Below are 21,736 nucleotides of genomic sequence, written 5' to 3' on the forward strand. Positions count from 1 at the left end.
TTTTCATATTTCATCTGTGTTAAACATATCAGTATTTCATTCCTTTTTATTACTGAATAGCATTCCATTGTGTAGATATACCACATTTTATTTATCAGTTAAGGGAAATTTAGGTTGTTTCCATTTTAGGGTTATTATGAATAATGCTGCTATGAACATTCATGTGCAAATTTTTGTATGAACGTGTTTTCATTTCTCTCTGGTATATACCTAGGAGTAGAACTGTTGGGCCTTATGGTAAATCAGTTGATTTATTTGAAATAAACATTAATTTTTCCCTGTAAATGTCAGCTTACTGGGTCTATAATTTCGAATGTAATTCTAACATCTAGTCTGTTAGAGAGCAGGTGTTAATCTACAAATTTAATTCTCCTTTCTTCCTCACAATTGCTGATTGTATTGACTAGGTAAGGACCAATGAAATTACTCTGTGGTATCTCTTAATTTTTTTTTTTTTTTTTGTGGTTTATTCAACTGCGAACTTTATATCTGGACTTTATTTCTTCATTAAGGCCCCACTAATTTTATAAGAAACATCAAATTCCTTGATTAATTTTTTGATTCATTTATTAATCTTTTCAACAAATGTTGATTGAGCTCCTCGTACATATCTGGAATTGTTCTTGGCTTTTGGTGTACAGCAGTTATAAAAGTAAGTGGAGCTTACATTGTATGTGCCAGCTAATATACTAGTATAATATCCTCAAAAGTAGGAAAATTAGAAAAGCTTGACATGACTTATTCCTAGTAAACTCATGCTGGCTTATAGTGGTTAGTGTTTCTTAAGTATTCTCAAATCTTCCATGTTAATATCTATTCTCTGAATATCCTAGAGATGAACATCAAAATTGCTCTTCTTCAGTTTTCATAATCTTTAGGCTTTGAAAAATGGGACCAGGTATGTTAATTTCCAGTTGTCTGGCTTATCTCCATCTTCATAATTTCTCATATCTAAATTATACCTGAGTATAATCAAACCTTAGGTGATTTACGAGGGGGGGACCCTCAAAAACCGGAATTATCTTCTGGAGGGCGGGCTCCTGTAGAGCAGGCTTCTCCCGCTAGGTAAGTGAGTGCTCTAGGAACCCATCTGTATCAGTGTGGTGTTGTGAGTGGCTGCATTCAGCTTCAGTGAATCTTTTTTTGAAGACTCAACACGTTTGTCCATTTCATGATGGTGATTTATGAGCCCACACCACAATGAGTGTTAAGCAGTTTTTGACCAACAAACGACATGACCCTCATGCTCTACCGTCCCTATTCACCCACTGTTGCCCTGAACGACTTTTTTATGTTTCCCCGATGAAAAAAGCCCTCAAAGGGAAACGTTTTGTTGATGTGGAAGAGGTGAAACAATCACAAAGTAAAAGGCATCAAATTGACAAGTTCAAAAACTGTTTTGAGCAGTGGAAAAAAATTTATTGATAGGTGTATTGCATCAGATGGAGAGTACTTTGAAGGTGACTGAAGTTTAAACATGTAAAATAAATACACAATTTTTTATAAATAAATTCCAGGGTTTTTTTGACCCCCCCCCTTGTATATCAAACCTCTGTTATTTATATCTACAGTCTGTATATTATATCTGCAAGTTCTAGGACATCAGTTAAACTAGTTAGTACAACTAAGTTATTCACTTGCTTTTTAATTTCTTTTTGTAAAATGTTTTTAGCATATATTTATTTGCTGGTCATATTATGTGAGCAAGATAAATTTAGGTTATAAATGGTTGGCCAAAACAAAGGATATAAGACAGTATGTATGTACACTGATAGCACATTTGTAAAACTTATCAGAGAAGCACACACATGTGCACATACATACATCTATGCTAAAATGAAATCTGTTTGGATATATGCCAGTTATTACAGTTGATATCTCTAAATGGTAGGTCTAGTCTCCTTAGTTTTGCTAATCAGACTTTTCTAAAATATTTTTTCAGTAAATATGTTTCTTATGAAGGAAAGCAATTAAGGGTTTTTTTTTTCCATTGAAATATGTTATAATCTGTTATAGGGTGGGGTGAGGTGAGACCGTTTTCATAAGACATGAGATTTAAGAAGAAGAAAAAGATTTAATACAGTTAGAAAATAGTATAAAGAGATACTTGACTTGGTTTTAAAATATTTTTTAATTTAATTTTGTTGTAATATACATGGTATAAAATTCAAAACATAGAGAGGTACACACTGTGCTGGGTTTGGTATTTCGCATTCCCACACATATTTTTATACTTTTGAGGTGTAGGTGTGTATATCTCCACAAACAATATAAGTAGAATTATTTTCCATTTTGAAAAGTTTTATAAATTGAGTCACTGTTTATCATTCTACTTTTTTCCAGCATGTTTTTGAGATCTATGTTGATAGCTGCAGATTAATTTAACTGCTCTATAGTATTCTGTTGTCTTGAGTATATGCTGCTTCCTTTATACATTTGTGTAGATTTTTACATAAACTTAAAATGTTTCTAATATCTCATTGTGGGTATATATGTAGGTTTTAAGTTTTATGATATAAACATTGTGCAGATTGTTTTTTCACTTAGATGTTTAAGCATATATGTAGGAATACCCATAGAATAAGTCCCTAAAGGTAAATTTGATGGGTTGTTTTACATTTTATAGTCAGTGTACATTTTATATTTGATGGATGCTACATAATAGTTGCACCGGTGTTCACTTTCCCCAATAATACCCAGGAATGCTTATACTCTTATCAGCACCATACGGCCTTTTATTATATTTGCTATTTCAAACATCTATCATTTTAGTCAATTCTAGTTCATCTCATTTTTCTAAGTGATTGACACATTAATAGGAACTTTTCAGTGCCCTTTGACCTTTTGCCTCCTGAATATCAGCTACATTTTTTTCTGGTTGCTTATTACTTCAACTTCTTAACTGGCCTTTATCTAACGGTTTGTTTGCTTTTTCTGTAATTCACATGTTAAATTTATAACATCAAAGCTGTTCTTATATTTTAAAAAAATTACTGGGAAATTTAGAGCTGGGGAAAGTCAGTTGTAATTTTAAAATGAATTCGTAGTGTTTACAAAATGTGTTGCCTCTGTAGCTATTCTCATTTAATTGGTTTCAGGTATGCGTTTTATTATGGTTCAAGAATCGTAGTGCATCTCTATATCTGCAGCCCTTCTGAGCCAACCTTCCAGGCTAGGTGTTTTATTTGTAGAAAACCATGTGACGATTTTAAGAAATACATAGTTTTCTTCATGGATTGAAATGTAATGAAAATCAAGCCAGAGTTTCAGACAGCTTAAGAAATAAGAGCAGTGACAATAGGAACAGAAAAATAAGAGGAATTCTGTACCAGGTAGTTGTTATTTTTAAAAATGCTTCAATGTTACTATCTTCTAACTGTTTTTTAAAAAACCTTCCTTATTGTTTTCCCTAGATCCTTTTTTCATTTATTTTATTTTATTTTTTTATTTTTTGAGCCCAGGTAGAATAGATAGTGCTTTGTTTAAGTCAGAAAATGGCCTTTTTTTTTTTTTTTTTTTAAAGAAGGACATTTTACCTTGGAATTATTCTATCTAAGGTTTAATCTAAGAATGGAGAACTGGGTATTGATGGGATGAGGTGAAGTAGGGAGGCAGTGACAGGAGGAAAAATTTGAGAGTAGAAGTTTAACTTTTCTTTTAAAGGTAGTTGGTATGTATTGCCTTCTCTTTATGCTTTTCAGTTTGGAGCAGTAAAAGGGAAGATTTAGATTGAAGTTGTAAGGTTGCCTTGAGGAGAACAGGCTAGTTAAGTAAATAGACTGAGCAGGGCTCTTTTGTTTTGTTGATGGTATGTCCCCATCATTCATTTAGAACAGTGCCTTGGGCCAAGGAAATAGTGAAAGATGAGTGCACGACTGTGTAAATGAAGCAGACTGGGCCTGTAACTCAGTAGGATGATATTTGCGGCTTTCCTTAAGGTTTGAAGACCTGAACTCTGTTCCAACAGTTGTAGGATAGGCTGATTCTTACCCAGTTCTATCTTAGTCTTCCGGATGTAACTCTACAAATGCAGACTTAAGACTTCCTTTCTTGGTGTATAATTTTGTACTACACTCAGTGCCTATTAGGATTATAAAGCACTTAGCACAGTGTCTCACATATAGATTATAGCTTATTATTAGTTTAATTCATTATAAAAACTGTCCACTTAAGGGCATCAAGTTAGTTACTAGTTTGTCTGACTAATAAAATTTATTGTATCAGGACTAATTTGTTGATCAAGAGCATGGTAGTTAACAAATACCTGAGCTGTGATTGTGGGAGTTGGAGAAAGGGGCTAGGTAGGGGATAGGTTCCTTCTGGAGTGTCTTGCCTATTCCAGGAAGTTCGCCTGCCTGTTCTTCCAAACAGTCCAAGGGTAATACAGTAAGTAGCTTCCAGCATACCCAATTCATATTACTTTTTTCTTATATTTGTATATTGGCCAAAATGAAGAGCGTCTGAGGGTGATATGATTAATTACTGCTCTTAAATATCTTCATTGTTTTCCCTCTATACTGGCAGTAAACTCTACATCAGCGATTTTCAACCAGTGTGCCACAAGAATTTTTTAAAACATGCCAATACCTGACTATTTTCTGAGGCACTGACCCCTTTTCCCTTAGATTGTCAAATAAAAAAAATGACAGCAGCCAACACAACAATAGCTGTCTGGTGTGAATGAATCAAAATTATACAATTTTTTTTGTCACATTGGCAAAAAATGCAATGTATTTTTGGTGTGCCGCGTATTTTAATTAGTTTATGTATGCCATGAGTTGAAAAAGGTTGAATATCACTGCTCTAAATCCTTACTGTAGCTTTAACCCTTTGTCCTTTACAGGCCCTTGCCTACATTCAGCGTCTCTCATTTTTGTTCCCTTTGCTCTAGCAGTACTATTGTATTCCTCCAATTTCATTCCCACCACTGGGTTTCTCTGCTTCATGTTCCCTGTGCTTCACTACCCTCCTTCCCCCAAGATTATCACATAGCTTCACTTTGTTAATGTGTCAGCTTCAATGTCACCTCCCTAAAGAGACCTTTCTTATCCTTTTGTCTAATCATTCTTATTTTTCTCATGACCCTGCCTAGTCTATCTGTAACAGTTTATTGATTTATTTTTATCAGATTCCCCTGCTATATGAGCTATATGAGTGAGGAAAACTTGTCTGTCTTTGAATTTATGAGGAAAAGAGAACAAGTTGGCAGTTTGCATATTGGAAATGCTAAACAATAAATTTAGGAGTCTGAAAGTTTCCTGTAATTGATATCAGAGAAATTCATCTTCAAGATTAAAAAAAAAAATAATAAAAACCTTCCTGTTTTTGGTAACATCCTATTTTGTTGAAAGCATGTTTGAGTATGAAGAGCAGTTACAGGTCTGTGTTCTCTAAATGCAGTATCCTCTTGATAGGTGTTTATATTGATTTAGATGATACATCTTATTTGCTGTAGATTTGTTATAGCTATATTAAAAGCTCTTTTCTTTTTAATGCAGAAAGAGGGAAAAAAAGAACGAGCTATGGTCGACAAGTTGTTTTTTTCAAGGCTCACACGGATTCTGAAAATCATGGTACCTAGAACATTTTGTAAAGAGGTAAGTCTTATGAAATTATAATGTTAAGTGTTCAACTTTGAAGGTTACATGAAATGAGAAAAATAAAATGATAAAGCTTTTGTTATACTACAGGTCAAATGTTTTCTATATAGGTAATGAAGATTATTGAATTTTTATCTTAAATTATTGTCTGTCATACAAGTAAGTACCCTTGTTATTCAGTGTCAGTTTTTAAATCGTTTTCTCTTATTTATGAAATTTTATTATATTTTATGTGACATTCTAGAGTATTTTAGTGCAGCTACCCTGAGTGGCATTGCTTTATTATAATATAATGAAAATAAGATTAAATTTACAAAGGCAAATCTTTTTATTAAGATGTTAACAAGTCATATTGATAAGGAATATGTTTGAGGGTTACTTCTTCATATTTGACTGAATATGTTTTTAAGGTACCAAAATGATATCTTAGAATTTTTAAGTATTTTCAAAGTGAGTTGGTTGTTGGAATAAAGTTTTATTATCCCTTTCTTTGCCCTTTTATCTGTTTTTGATAAGTGCTTTGAATTATTAAAAAATAAAATAATGCTGTGTTTTCCATCTCTGATCACCTCAATATTCTCTTTTTGTACAGCTAAAAATACCACCTTTGACCCTTTCTTCTTCCTGTACCTTACATCCTTTCAAGTCACTGGGATCCGACAACCTTTTCTTCTATATATTCTTGCCTGGGTGTCATAGTGTTCTTTAATTAGTCTCACTTAAAAGGATCTCCCCTTCTAATCTTTTCTGCTAGATTTATTTCCTTAAAACATAATGTTTCCAATTGTTCAAATTTAAAAAAGCATTTGCCTTATAGTCTTATTTATAGCAAGAAAAGATAAAATGCCTCAAAGCCCTGCAATTCCCAAAGATTCCTCCATCACACTGGACTGCCTTTCTTTCCCCCTCACTTCAGATCATGTTGTGGTAATTCCACCCATAGAAATTCTAAAAAATAATAATAATTGTTTATTTCTTATTAGAGATAATATGTGTTCCTTGAAGAAAAATTGAAAAATGCAGAAAGATATTTTTTTCTTCTTAGTGCCTGTTAGCCTCCCACTCAGAGTACTTACGTCATTATTTTGGTGTATAGTCTTGTGTGTGAGCACATAATAAAAATGAGATCACACTGAAACTTAAAATTTGCTCTCCCCCTTGTACAGGGTTGGGCAAAAGTAGATTTACAGTTGTTTGTATGGAAAATAACAATAATTAATAATAATACAAAGATAAACTGTTTCATGTACTCATAACTGTAAACCTACTTTGGACCCACACTGTATTTTATTTTATTTTATTTTTTTTTTCAGATTTAATGTGTTTTATTGATTAAAATATTACATTTGTGCCACTTTCCCTTCCCTCTGCTCCCCTCCACCCGGTGGCCCCCTCCCTCCAATTGTCCCCCCCTTTTAGATTATGTCCATTAGTTGTGCTTATAGTTCCTCCTAACCTCTCTCCGTCTATTCCATTCCCTCCTACCATGATCCCCAATTCCTATATCATCTCCCTCCCTCTCCCCACTCCCCCTCCCTGTTGACCTCCCCCCACTATGCTTCCCTTACCCACAGTTCCTTTTCCACTCTCGTTGCCTGTTTCGTTTGCCTTTGTTTCATCTCCCTAGCTTCTGTTTTTTAAACCAGTCCCTTTAACTTCTCATATAACAGTGGTTTGGATGTAATGAAGTCTTTCAGTTTTATTTTGTCCTGGAAACACTTTCTCTGTCCTTCTATTCTGAATGACAATTTCGCTGGATAGAGTATTCGTGGTTGTAGGTTTTGGATTTTCATTACTTTGAATATTTCTTGCCAGTTCCTTCTTGCCTGTAGGGTTTCCCTTGAGAAGTCAGCTGATAGTCTAATCGGGACCCCTTTGTACATAATTCTTTTCTTCTCTCTTGCTGCTTTTAAGATTCTCTCTTTATCTTTAATTTTTGACATTTTGATTATAATGTGTCTTGGAGTGGTTCTCCCTGGGTCCAGTCTCTTGGGAACTCTCCTTGCTTCCTGGACCTGCAAGTCTATTCCCTTCCCCAAGTCTGGGAAGTTCTCCTTTATTATATTTTCACTCAATTTTTCAAGTTCTAGTTCATCTTCCTCATTCTCTGGCAAACCAATGATTCTTATGTTGGGCCTTTTATAGCTGTCCCAGAGGTTTCTGATCCTTTCATTGTTGCTTCCCATTTCCTCGCGCTGCATTGGTTGACTGCTTGTTCCTTCTCCATATTCCAGTTTGTTGAAATGAACTCTGGATTTTATTTCCTTTCCTTCTGTCTCGTATACGGTTTTGTTCCTTTCGTTATGAAAGTTTTTCGCTTCTTTCATATCTTTTTCCTGCTCTTTTGTGAATTCTGTAAGCCACCTGATAACAATGGCCCAGAACTGAGCCTCTGACAGGTTTCTTATCTGTTCATCTGTCAGGTTCTCTATCTGCTGTCTGGTGAGCTGTGCCACCGGGATCTCTATATTTGTCTGCCACATTTTGACAGATGCGTTTTGTTTTCTTGGGCTGGCTGTCGGGGGCAGTGCCTGTGTACGCGTCACAAATCAGCGACCCGCCGGCGCCTGCCTGTCCGCGACTTATTTCGCAGCCCTGTGGTGCTTTCTGTGGGGGCGGGGGTCCAAGATGGATTCACACAGTTATTCAGCTAGGAGACCGGGATCCGTCCTCCCGCCCCCCTGGGCCTCACTGTTCAAGGCGATGCTGCGGCTGCTCCCCAGCGCTGGAGTCGGGCACGCCAGGGGCTTGATTGGAGTCGCGCACGCCAGGGGCTTGATTGCCTCCGGAATTTTTCGCCGCCGCTCCGCAAACAGCTTTGCCTTCTTTAACTCTTACCTGCCCAAATGGCACCGCTGGTTTATAACTTCATATGTTGGGCTTCCGTGTAGCTTTATTTTCTGGAATTTCTAGTTATCCTTTGTTTTGAAGTAGTTGTATTCCTCTATAGTTGTTGAGGGAGACCTAGCGTGTCCGTCTAAGCCTCCATCTTGGCCGGAAGTCTCCATTGGTTGCCCACACTGTATTTTAAATGATTTTTCCAAGTGTCCTTGAGTTTCTCTTTAATTACTTTCTTTTCATTTTTACTGGATTATTATAATCTCTTAATTGGTCTTTTTGCTTCTCCTTTCCTAACTAGTCTTCTTTATAAAATCCTAATAAATATATTTGGCTCCTTTTTTTTATAGGGTAAATCACATCCTGACTTTGACCTTTTTTTCAATATCATCTGCTTTGGAGATTCTTGGCTGTTTTTCAGTCAGGCTGTGTGCCATATCATGTCTATGACAACCCCACTCCCCATCCCCAACAGAAACAAATATGTTTAAAAAATATCTTAATGCTCATTATCTTCTTTGTGAAGGTTTCCCATGACTCTTCAGATATCATTAATTATTTTTTCATTCTGTAACATACCTTACTTTGGAATCTCACTTAAAATACAGGCTTTTCTGGTAAGATTTGTATATCACTCCCTTTATCAGTTAACAGCATAATGCTTATTTAACAGCCTAGCAGGGATTTGCTGACAATAAAATGAATGTGAGACATTGTATAGATCTTTGGGAGTTAGTAAGGAGGTAGAAGGGCCTTACTTGGCCAACTTCCCAGTTTTGTTTAGGTCATTTTATGAACCATTTTTGAGGGATATAAAGAATCCAAGTTTAACACCATTTCATGAAAGTAAAATAAACTATAGAAATCACAAAACATTGGAGGTGGAGATAGATTAACTGATTTATGAAATAGAGATATGAAAATACTGAATATGAATGAATATATAGAAGTACATATATATATCATAAGGTACAAATCTGTGCAAATCTTTAATTTGTCACAGTCTATAAACTCATTAATAATGGGAATAGTGGTGATTCTAATGACATCTTTTGTATAAAGGCATTTCAGTACTGTCAGTTATAAAAGTTTGCCAGATTTTGCTAAAGTGAAACAAATAAACTTGATACCTTCTTTGAGGATAAATTAAGCCAAGAACATAAAAGGAAGGAAAAAATAAACTTATCTTTGTCTAATGTTACCTTTATACCTCAAGTGATTAATTTAGGATTGAGACTGTATGTAAGGTCTGAATTTAAAAGTTAGCATTACAGTTAAAGTGACCTACAGACAGCATTTATTAAAATTAATAGATTGTTCTGTTGTCAATTGAATGGCTAACTTTGAGATGATAGGATAGAGTAGAAAGATAATATGTTTCTTGCCAGGAAACATTGGGGTATCAGCTGTCACAGCACAATCACAGATTTTCTTTGACACTGTCCTCTTTCTTATGGCTTCACTTATTACTTCTATGTTTATGACTTCCTGCCTTGTCCTTCACTTTTAAAAGGCTATATATTCAGTACCTTCGCCTTATTATTTATTTTACTCCATCACATTCTTTATTCTTTTGTAGAATGGAAGATTATAATAACTATGTTGTATAAATGGAACATTCACCTTTTAAAAAACAGTATTTGTTTTGCAAAAATTATATATTAGATGCAGTTGCCCCTCAATTCCGTAACTTTGAAATTAAACACATTATCCAGTTGTCCCCTCTCACACACCCTCTTCCCTGACTTTAGCTTCCATGTTACTGTCATATTCTTCCAATTTAGAAAGTTTAAGGTCAGCTTTGAATGTGTGTTGGAGGATGGAGGGTATATTCTCATTTTACACAAATAGAATTGATTCCCAGTCAGTCACTCAGCATGTCCTCTCTTCCCCCTTGATAATCCATCTTGTACAGCATTACTTCAGTAATGTTTTCTAAACATCACTTAAACATTTTGTTCTACCTAGAAGCTTTCAGTGGTTTTATATTGTCTAAACTCTATTGGATATGCGGTACTCATAATTCATATAGTTTTAATCCATTTCTTATTTCCACTGTATTATTCATCTTTTTTTACTCATAATTCTCATTCTTTCCTTTGTTTTACCTGGTCTAATTAATGTATTTCTAATGTCATAACCCTCTTTTGCTACCCCAGACCTTCTCATCTGTTACTTAGTATGTGAAGTGCTGCAAATATACCTACATTGGTCTGTTTTCTTATATTTTTAGTGTAAATCTTGCCTTAATAACTAAATTGAAAGTTTATGAGGGCAGGGGTACTTTTAGAGATTTTCCTGATAAACTGAACCAGATTTATTCTACTTAGGTAAAATTTTAGGCTTCAGTGTTTGTTTAATTACATATTGACAGTTATTGTCATTTTTCTTCACTAGTCATATATTAAAAATATAACACAATCAAAACACACAGTGATTCAGGTAACCTAAGTTATACTTGCTAGTTTCTGTCATTGACCAGTTGTATGAAGGCAAGTCATTTGACCTGTCTGGGATTCACTTTTGAATTCTGGATAAGAAAATTAGAATAAATGATCTATAAGGCCTTTTCTATTTATATTCAAAAAAAAATTTTTAAGTATATTTTAAAATTGCCTATAAATAAAATGTCAGCCAACTGTATTAAAGCTACAATGAAGCCTTGAATTTAGAAATAACAAGTCTTTACCAAGATAATGTTTTTTTTTTTAAACTTTCTAAAATGCATTTATTTAATTTACCTGGTTTATTTTAGACAGGTTACTTGATACTTATTGCTGTTATGCTGGTGTCTCGAACATATTGTGATGTTTGGATGATTCAAAATGGGACACTCATTGAAAGGTACTTTTCTGTTTTCCTTCCTCCCATATATATGAAACACTAATTTGTCTCATATTTAAGCAATAGCTCAGTGAGCAAGAAATAGAGTCTAAATTAGGTATAAATACGTAAGTCAAATTACGTCTCTGTTCATTTACTTGGATATGAACTTTGTGATAGGGATGTACTGAATCTAAAAACAAAAATAACATTTATCTGTTAAAGAATTTATTCCTCAGGATACCAATTTGAATGCCACAGTAAAATTTTTCTTGGAATTTTGTTTCCTGGTGTGCAATATTTTATCAGAAAATGCCTTAAATACTTAATCTAAGATAACTTTTGAATGACAATACTTAAAAGTTTTTAAATGCTTTGTGCACATGTTTTCTGACTCATTTGTCTAAGAGAATAAAGGTTATATATATCTGCATAGGCTTGAAGTCCTAACCACATGCCTCTGAATATGTCCAAATTGTGTAGAATCCTATATTCAACACAGGTCTCTCTGAAACCAGTGGTTGGTCCTGGGCCTTTTAATTTTAATCATGGTAATATATGAACAGCTTAAAAAATAACATGTGAACATAGCTTAATGTCAGATAGTCTTGCAGGAGTAAGTCACAGACATATCAATCCTGTGCACCGTTTCTCCCACTCATAACTGTCATTTCTGGAGCAGTTACTTTCTGTTCTTTTTGCTTTTTCATCTCTTCTTTTATCTCTTCATTTCAGTGTAACATACTTGTGTTACTGTTTCTAGTTTTAGAGAATATATATTTATTTTCTACTTTGGAAGATGAGAATGAACTCTTATACTTTTACCCATACCCATGCTCATCCTTTCAATGTTGTTATATTGCAATGTTTTGTTAAATCACAATTTACTGTTTACAGTACACGATTTTGACTATGGTTTACAGCTGAGCCACATGGCATATATTTTGATTGTTTCTTTTATATACAAACTTTCGATTTTCCTGGCATTTGTAAATTACGTTTTTTGTGATTTTGGTTTTTGCCTACTTCTTATTAATTCAACTCAGGTTTATTGATAAAACTGTAAAATCTTCTCAGTATTATAATACCGTCAAACACACCATGATAATCTGTTGGTTTTTATCTATTATCCCCCACCCCATGCTTCTTGTTAGTTTCCTGTCTTCCTGCTCTGACCAGGATCTGTTGTACTTTAGACCCACTAAATAGCAGCTGTGGTTGAATTTGCTTCTATCATGATCTTGAGAATTTCTTTCATGTTTCTCTTCTGCATTAAATAAGCCGTTTTCTGAATCTTTTGTTTTCATCTTCTCAGTTTACTTTCTCCTTCTGGCAGATGAAGCCTTTTTCTGAGAAAGGGTAAAAGGGAAATATATTTTTGAGACCTTTTAGATCTGATCAAGTCTTCTTCTGTAACACTTGATTGGTACTATAGCTGTATTTGTACATTCCAAGTTTGAAATTGCTTTCTGTTAGAATTTGAAAGTATCACCTTGTTGCTTTTATAGAACTCACTGGCTCTAAACCTTGGCTGCAGGATGATTAGAATATCTGGGGAATTCTGAGAACTAATGGCTGGGCCCAACCCTGAGTCGTCGTCGGCAGCCGTCCGTCTCGAGAGATGATGGTGTAGCTTCTTAAGAGTCTATCTGCACCGCTGAGAATGGCTGTGCAGTCCGACTCGGGAGTGACACGGTATCTGTCTCCTCCCGTGTTGAATCGACATCTTGCGATGACGCTGGAGTGTCCTCTCCAGTGAAGCTGAAGCTACAGAGCCTGGGCAGGGTGATATGGAGGGTCTGCTGTTGCCCATGCAGCAGACCCCCCCTCTCTTCGCAGCTGAAGGGTCCAAGGGAAAGACGGAGTCAATACAGCTTGGCTTCAGGTGCGCCGCAGGAGTTGCCGGTGTTGACTACAACGTCAAACCGCCTTAGGGACTCCGGCTCCGGGTTTTCTGTCGGGGTTTACTCCCTTAGCCTTTCCCCTGAAGAGGTATGCCGCAAGGCAGCGGAGGTTTTTTGGAGTCAGAGTTTTCCTTCTCTGATGTGCCCTGACTGGAAGATCGAACCAGCGACACTTAGCTCGCAGGCCGACGCTCAATCCACTGAGCCAAACCAGCCAGGGCTAAGTACTCTGATAAAATTAAACATTACTTTGTGAAACATCCTAGGTGAGTGATTCTGATGTGCCACGCCATAGCTAAAAACTTTGTGCTGATTGCATTTCCACATGGGTGATGGGGCCCATTCCCTTGCTTGTTGCCATTCCTCAGCAGCAGATCTGTTTTTCCCTCCCTTTGGAAGCTTTTACGATCACTTGTTATTGATGTTGTATTGCTGATGTTTGGGAATTTTACTGAATGTCGGTGTGATTTCTTTTTTTACTCATTGTGCTGGTTATGAGGTGGGCTCTTTTCAGTCTAGAAAGTCATTCTTTATTCTTCCTCTCCATTTTTTTTCTATACTTTTCCTGGAATCCTTATTAGTTGAGTGTTGAGCCCCCTGGATTGACCATCTGATTATGTTATAATTTCTACACTGTTTTTATTACTGATCTTCTAGGAAATTTCTTTTAACTCTCATCCAGTGAATTTTATTATAATTTTATTTCTAAGAGTTATCTTTTTGTATGGATGTTCATTTCTGAAGCAATCACTCTTTCAAGTCTGTGACTTTTTTTTTTTTTTCTCCCTGCCTTGTTTGTTTCCTTCATGATCCTTTGTCTATTCTGATCTTTGTCATTTTTGTTAGAAGCTTTCCTCAAGCAGTTTGTCACTCTTGGCTGTGTATTCGTATTTAAAAGTGAAGGCCTAAAAATCTTGTTAGAAGCCAGGGTGAGGGCTTATTGAGTGTCTGGTCTCCCAGGTTTATAGGTGTTTGTGGAGGGAGTCTGATAAATTTTGTGTGTCTGCGCCCTAGTGAGAAATTCTCTAACAAATTTGAAGAATTTCAGCATAAAGATAATTGAAATGTTTGTTCATTGTTGGTAGCATATCAGCTTTAGAAGGATCGATTTTATTGCTAAGTTCTGTTTTTGTGAGCTGTGTGTACAAGTAATTTGAGTCCTTTATATAATTAATGTAGAGAAGACTATCCTTTTTTTCATTATTATAGAATTACATACTTTTTTTGATGACTTTATTATTTATATGTCATGTCTGTTACTAAAAATGCAGACTCCCCAACTATAGCATTGTTAATTACCTGTGGCCAAAATATATAGATTACATTCACTATGAGCGACATCATATTAAATCTGTGTAGAATCCATCACATATAAAAACTCTGCACAATCTTGGTATAGTATAGATTATCTTTAAAAGTTTTCCTGTTTTATTCAGATTTTGTGATTTCATGTTTTTATAATCCATAAGAATAATATTTACTCTTCTAAAGATTTCCAACTTTAATTGAGTAGCTGCTAATAAATATTTTCTCAAATACTGTCCTGCAGAAAATGCTTTGCTAAGAGTATGTGGAGTATTAATTTAATTAGTGATGATGGACAGAGGAAAGGTATTATGTAGCATGATGCAGCTTGTAATTCTGCTAGAGTAATGAACTTGTTGGATACTGAGTTTTAATTTTAGTTATGAGCTACAGAAAACATAAAAAAAATAAAATTAAGAGTTTCTAATAGTACAAGGAACTTTCTTATACTCTTAACCCCAATTCACCAATGTGAAATGGTCATTTTAAAGTTGATTAACTGTCTCCTTAATAAATATTTTTGAGCTCCTGCTGTATATGAAATGTTTGCTATATGGTCAAATTCCAAGTTTTAAAATATTGTGGATCATAATATAGAACAAATTTATTTGAAAAACTTACACATGTCTCTTACTAGTAAAGCTGCATTGTGAATGGGTTTAGCTGTCATTTCCTTTTTGCCTCTTTCAGAATAGGTATAGATTCATTTATTTCTACTATGATCCTTCGTGTGTTTCATTTTAATATTCTTTACATCTTTTAGGCTTATTTGTTATCAGTGGCTAATGACTTTGGAGTGTGGGCAAATTTTAATAGGATAGACCTTTTCTTTAAGAAACTGGTATTTCAAGAGATGAAATGGAGGAGAATCCTACCTTATTGCTGCATATGTAATCATCAATATTATATCTTTCACCTATTTGGCTACAAGCAGCTTCTGGATCTTTTATAAGATCCTTACATGTATTGAAAGTAATAATGACTGGGACTACTATAAATTATTCTTTATTATTATTATTTTTTTTTGCAGTGGAATAATAAGCAGAAATAAGGCTTTATTCAAGAAACCATTTTTTAAATTTATAGCTGCTATCCCAGTGGTAAACCATTGCTGAATGATAGCATGTGTTTTACCAAAGTTTTATAATTTTGTGTGTTTCGCAGCTTGGGCAGCACTAAAGCACTTGGATTTATGTAAAGTTTGGTTCAAACAATGTTAAACCTCTAAACTTTTTGTTCTGTCTTATTGCTTCTTGTTTCTAATATTCTTATTGCTATAAAGAGCATTTTTGTGTAGTTCTATTTTAACTTTTTTTGTAGTTCAACTTAATTTTTTTTTTTCCTTTTTAGCAAGTATATAAAAAATTGGACTATTAATTTTTCTATCAGTCTAAAGTAACATTTCCCAAAGTATACCCTGTGGAATTCTAGTTATGACAGAAGAAATGCTACATGCTGCAAAGCCCTCTCAGGGAGTTACAATGCACATATTATGCGTTAAGCGCTTTGAGAAGTTCTTTGATAGACATTTGTTAGCTTTGTTTAACTCACATTTTCCTCAATTCATTTGACCGTGGAATTTTTTTTTTCTCTAAAAGACCAACTAACATTACTTGGCGTTATTCACCTACTCCTTCATAAAAAGCAAATTACTTCTCTGTTATATACCCACTATTTGTGTGTGTGTGTGGGGGGGGGTTAGGTTTAAATCATTTAGTGTAGTGTTTTTCAAACTATATTTTTACTTGGGAGTATTAATAAATGTTATTTGATAAAAGACTGTATGATCAAGTAAATTATATCTTTCTACTGGATCATAGCCAAGTGGTACTCAAGGATTCTTTATTTACATGTTATAATGGTTTTCAAACCTTTTAAAAAAGTGGTGGAACCGTTATTTAAAAGTTCTTGGTAGATATTTTAAAAACAGATAAATATGTAAAACAAATTAAAAACATTAAAAAAAGAGGGACTGATTTAGTTGAAGTGTGCTAATAGACCTTGAGGCTCTGAGGAACCCCACTGATCTACTTTCTGAGTTATCACTTAGTCCCAGAGTCAGCAAAGTAGACCTGCAGGTCAACTCCCAATACTGTCTGTTTTGGTAAAATTTTATTAGGGCACAGCCTTTTTCGTTTTTGGCTATTTTTGCTTTACAATAGCAGAATTGAGCGTTTGCCCAAAGAGACCTTATGGCCCACAAAACTTAAAATATTTATTCCCTGGCCCTTTTATAGTGTTTGCTGATCTCTCATTAGTCTGACTCTAGAGATTAATTCTACAAATGCGTTCATACAAATGAGGATCGGCACGTTAAAATATTTTAAAGATGAATAAATACTAGTTTTATCCATAGTAACACATTCTGGGGTCTGTAGAGTTCATTGTTTTGCCATCTAAACCCCTTTTGTGGCAGCCTAAGCATTTTTTAAAATTACCATTTTTATTAAAGAAATAACTAATTCTTATTTAATTTTGCCATTTATGTGGAGTCATTTTCAGTCAAGCTGTTTAAAGAGATAAAATTTCAAAAATTGGAAACATTTTTGTAAGAAAATATTTCTTAACATCTTTTTTACTTATTCTTTTGATTCAATAAAAATTTCCAAGAGTAATTTTAGAGCTTTACAGATGTTTTCTTAGTGTTAAATATGCTTCTTTTGCAACTAATGCATTGCATGTGGTGGTTTGCAGTGGTATCATTGGTCGTAGCAGAAAAGATTTCAAGAGATACTTATTCAACTTCATCGCTGCTATGCCTCTCGTAAGTGGAATTCTTTAAATTTACACAGGGAAAATTTGCATCTTTTTAAAATCTTTTAAGGATATTTACTTACTGAGTTCTTTAAAGATTTATGATACTAAGTTTCTATTTCAAATTTAATTTTGTAACTTCTAATGGAATATTTCAGTGAAAACCTTTACACTAGATAGAAGCATTAAAAGGAATTATCTTTGGTTCAATTATATATATATATATGGATTTTTTTAAAGTTGGGGTTTCTTGAATGTTTAGTACATCCCACGAAATGGCAGCAGTCCGCCACTTTCCCCCACTATGACAGTCAAACATGTCTCATGAGGCTGAGGTTGAGCGGAAGGTGTGTGGGGCAAAATCACTCTGATTTATATTTACTGCTTTAGACCACACTATATAGTAACTTGTATTTTAAGTTAAATTGGAATTTATTATTCAAATTTACTAAAAATAAAGGTGAGCATTTGGTCTAATTGTAAGTAGTTTTCTTAGCTCGGTTTTTTATTCTATTTTATTGACATTATAAGAATTTCATTATTTTAAATTTGGGAGTGAAAAGGAAGTGCTTGATTGTAAAATCCCATTAATTAGATTATACATCAGATTTAATAAAGCTTGAGGGTGGACATACATGATTCTTAGACCTTTTAATATAAAAAAATTGAGATAAGTAGCTTAGATAGCAGTTAAAATTTGAGATTGAGCAGGAAATCTGTTTTCTTAAGAAAAATTTTATGTAAATAATGACTTTGGAACCATTGAAGAATTAATTTTAATATCGTGATGGAAAAGAGTAGTAACTGTGACTCTAGAAATAGTCTGGAAAATGGCATTAGTAGATATAAGACTTATATTTCTTTTTAACAAATGCAAAAGCATTGTGTATAGGCGTTGTAGCACTAGTAGTAAAAAGCAGAAAATATAAACATAAAAATGTCAGTACTCCGAAAAGCAAGTCCTTTACCTTAAATAGGTGACTTGGCTTGTTTTGTTTACCAAAAAGAAAAAAAAAAGAAACAAGATTTTTCTTATAACTAATGATATTAACATGTTCTAAAATTAAGTTCCAAGTGAAGTTTAGCATGTCAGGATAATAGAGCTTTTGGTTTAGCATGTTCTCTTGTCCCTTTCTAAGTTTTAAGTAAAACAGAACTGAATTATCTAAATTTGTAATATTAATTATAAAAATCATAGGATTTGGGGACATAGCCAATGACAGAGAAATAATTTATGATTTAGTAAAGAAATGAAGCAAAACCAGTAATATGTGTTTGTTTGTTTTAGATCTCTCTGGTTAATAACTTCTTGAAGTTTGGGTTAAATGAGCTCAAACTGTGTTTCCGAGTAAGACTGACTAAATACCTCTATGAGGAGTATCTCCAGTAAGTAATAACCTATTTTTATATTAAAAATACTTAAGTTGAACAGTAATACTTAGGATATTGAGATGTAGAAGTTTTTCTTTTTTGTTGGCTATGTTTTTCAAGAAAATTGCTCTTAGCCCTAGAAACATATAAGAAAATACTTGATATTTAGAATCTATAATTCTGGCTCTTCCATAAATTGGCAAGTCATCCTTCTCTAGAATTGCTTTTTCATCTTTAAAATAAATTAGGACAATCTCTGGGGCTTCTTCTAGCTCCAGATTTTTCTGTTTCGATTCATTTGAACTATGGAGTATAATGTAAATTTTTAAAAAATATCATTTGTTTTAAATTTATTTTCTTACTGCTATTTCTAGAGCTTTCACATATTATAAAATGGGAAATCTGGACAACAGAATAGCTAATCCAGACCAGCTGCTCACACAAGATGTGGAAAAGTTTTGTAACAGTGTAGTTGATCTATATTCAAATCTTAGTAAGGTAAGTTTCTCTCTTTCTTTTATTATTTGTTAATCTGTTGAATTTTGAATATAAACAAATTTATGTAGAATTGATTTGATGGATATAACATCATATAAATATTTAATGCTTTTATAAGAAAATCAGAGTTATAGTTTTAACTACAATTATTTAATTTTTAATATTATTTTTATAAGGTCCTTTAACCAAGAACTGAGAATTTAGTGTCTCTTAAAGATTTCGTAAGAGTTGCAGGCTGATTTCAGTAAAACAGAAATTTGAATTTTTATCTTTTGACCTGTGTACTATGTACTGTGTTAGAGACTGGCAATCAAATTAATGTTTTCAGTTCTACATCCATTAACATTAGGATAGCACTTCTTCCTGCCCATTTCTCTCCTTCGGTATCTCAAATTCTGTTAGATCATTTAAATAATAGTCAAAACCTTTCATAAGGTGTTAATTTATTTCACTTAATTACTGATTCTCCCCCTTCCGAGAACATTGCCAAAGCTCTTGATTCATGATAGGTTTTAACCAGTTTTCTTCCTGCCAATTTCCTCAGTTCTTACTTATCTTGCGTATCTTAGCTGATCACCCTTATAGCTTTTGCTCCAGTCTTCTCATTAAGCCATTACCTCCTGCATTGACTCGGATATGTGGTGGCACCTATAAGACTGTCTGCACAGCATTCCCTCCTTCCCTTCTTCATTTCAGATGATGCTCTCATTTCTCATTTCAATCCTCATGAGTGCTCTTGGTCTGGGGCAGGAGGTTTTCTTAGACTGGACTGTTTATAGTGTCTTTCCCTCTGGGCAAAACTGATCCAGATATCCATACCCAAGGGGCTGGGTTATATTGTAAGAATAGGAATGCTCCTACTTCAACCATGTTGATGGAGGGAGGGTAGGCAATTTGTTAAAAAAGTCATACATATCACCCCTCATGATGGGCCTACTACTAAGGTACCTTTTCACTTTGTGCCAAACTTTGTTCTTCATTCAGTTCTCTAGAAGCCTTTGCTAACTGATTCCAAACCCTAGGAACTCTAACAACTACAAATTGTTCAGTACTTCAGATTTCTTTTCTGCTCCCATTACCACATTTTCTGTATGTATGTATCTGTGTGTATGTGGGGGCTACAGATAAATTATTCATGTAATTCTGTAGATTTGTAGTCTTTACATCTTGTCAGTTGAGCAAGTCTATAGCTCATGTCTTGTCATATCTGCAATAGGATAAAATATCAAATTAATTGTAGTGGTGTTATGTACTATAATATATTTACTTTTAACATTACCTAATTTTTTGAACTCTGACAAATTATGTCATTATTATCCTAAACTTTTAAATGTACTTGAATTTCACAAGTATGTATAGCTTCTTGATAATTTATAAGGTAAAAAGGAAAGATTCGTCTTAGTACAAGCCAATTAATAAACCAAGCCACCTATTGTAGTAATGTAGATAATAGTTGGAACGTATTGGCTATTGCTATAAGGGAATGAACACAATTTGGGTTTCTAGAAAACCACTTCAAAAAACACTTTTAGTATGCTCTGGCTGGGTGGCTTATTCGGTTGGAGCTTTGTTCCTATACATCAGAAGGTTGTGGGTTTGATTCCCTGGTTAGGGAGTATCCCCAGGTTGCAGGTTTGAAACCATCGACATGCATACTAGAGGCAACCCCATCAGTGTTTCTCTCTGTCTCTCTGTCTGTCTCCCTCTCTCTCCCTCCCCCCCCACCCCCAGTCCATACTCAATGTACATGTCCTCAGGTGTGGATTAAAAATTTTTTTAAAGAACTTTTAAATTATTAACATGTCACCCCAATAAGTTCAGTAAAACATAAAAGGAAAACCCCACTTTTAGTATGTCAGTTGAGCTGTCTCTGTGTGAGGACCTTAATGTATTGTTTTAGTTATAGAAGTGTGAGTTTTATATCAAAATTATATTCATAGACAGGCTCACTCAATTATTTCAACATATAGATGTTGTGATAAAATAATAGAATTAATCAGTATTAAGAGCAGGAAGAGCCTCATTTTTAAAGGTGAAGATAATTAGAAACCAGAAGCTGGTAGCAAATTTGAGGTTATAACCTGGGTCAATTTATTTAGTGTCTTTGCACTACCTTGAGAAATTACTTAGTTACTATCACAGTAAAGATACCTTAGTTGATGGGAAATGATAAATGTTTTTCCTGTTTGTCACTAGACATTGGTCAGACAGTCTCCATTTTCTGTTTCTTGACAATAAACTGTATCTTTTATGTATTCATTAATTTGCATGCTGTTACAGTACATCTAATTCTTTTTAATTTTGTACCTTCTAATACTTATTTTACAGCCATTTTTAGACATAGTTTTGTATATCTTCAAGTTAACAAGTGCAATAGGAGCTCAGGTGAGTTTACTTTTACTTTGTCTTTTAAATTGCTATAATGCTATATTATGAATAGCTGATGGTTTGTAAGAATTTTTTTTGTATTTAAAGAACATATTTTTACAAGATGTACCTTATAAAATCTGGTTATAAAATAATACTGTACTAGAGATTTAAAAATTATTCTAATTTGGCTTCTTTTCCTTAAGTGAGATGCTTGGAAAACTTTTATGGTATTAATAACCGTAAGTGCAGTGCAGTGTTTAATATTGAACATAC

The 21,736-nt window shown here is 34.0% G+C and overlaps 1 protein-coding gene across 2 annotated transcripts in view; it reads left to right on the forward strand.

Annotated features, from left to right (window-relative positions):
• ABCD3 (ATP binding cassette subfamily D member 3) overlaps positions 1-21,736 on the forward strand; it is a 72,813-nt gene that overhangs the window by 18,196 nt on the left and 32,881 nt on the right. Inside the window, exons 3-8 of one of the 2 annotated variants that reach the window (XM_090269761.1) lie at positions 5,499-5,597; positions 11,194-11,282; positions 15,501-15,570; positions 18,513-18,610; positions 18,970-19,093; positions 21,422-21,478. In XM_090269761.1, coding sequence (XP_090125887.1) covers positions 5,499-5,597; positions 11,194-11,282; positions 15,501-15,570; positions 18,513-18,610; positions 18,970-19,093; positions 21,422-21,478 — 537 coding nt within the window. Of the gene's footprint in view, positions 1-5,498; positions 5,598-11,193; positions 11,283-15,500; positions 15,571-17,164; positions 17,235-18,512; positions 18,611-18,969; positions 19,094-21,421; positions 21,479-21,736 lie in introns of both variants that reach the window. The other variant, XM_090269760.1, reaches the window with a different exon arrangement.

The sequence above is a fragment of the Furipterus horrens genome, unplaced genomic scaffold (genome assembly GCF_987537825.1).
Source record: "Furipterus horrens unplaced genomic scaffold, mFurHor1.1.pri manual_scaffold_3, whole genome shotgun sequence".
NCBI classification, from domain to species: domain Eukaryota; kingdom Metazoa; phylum Chordata; class Mammalia; order Chiroptera; family Furipteridae; genus Furipterus; species Furipterus horrens.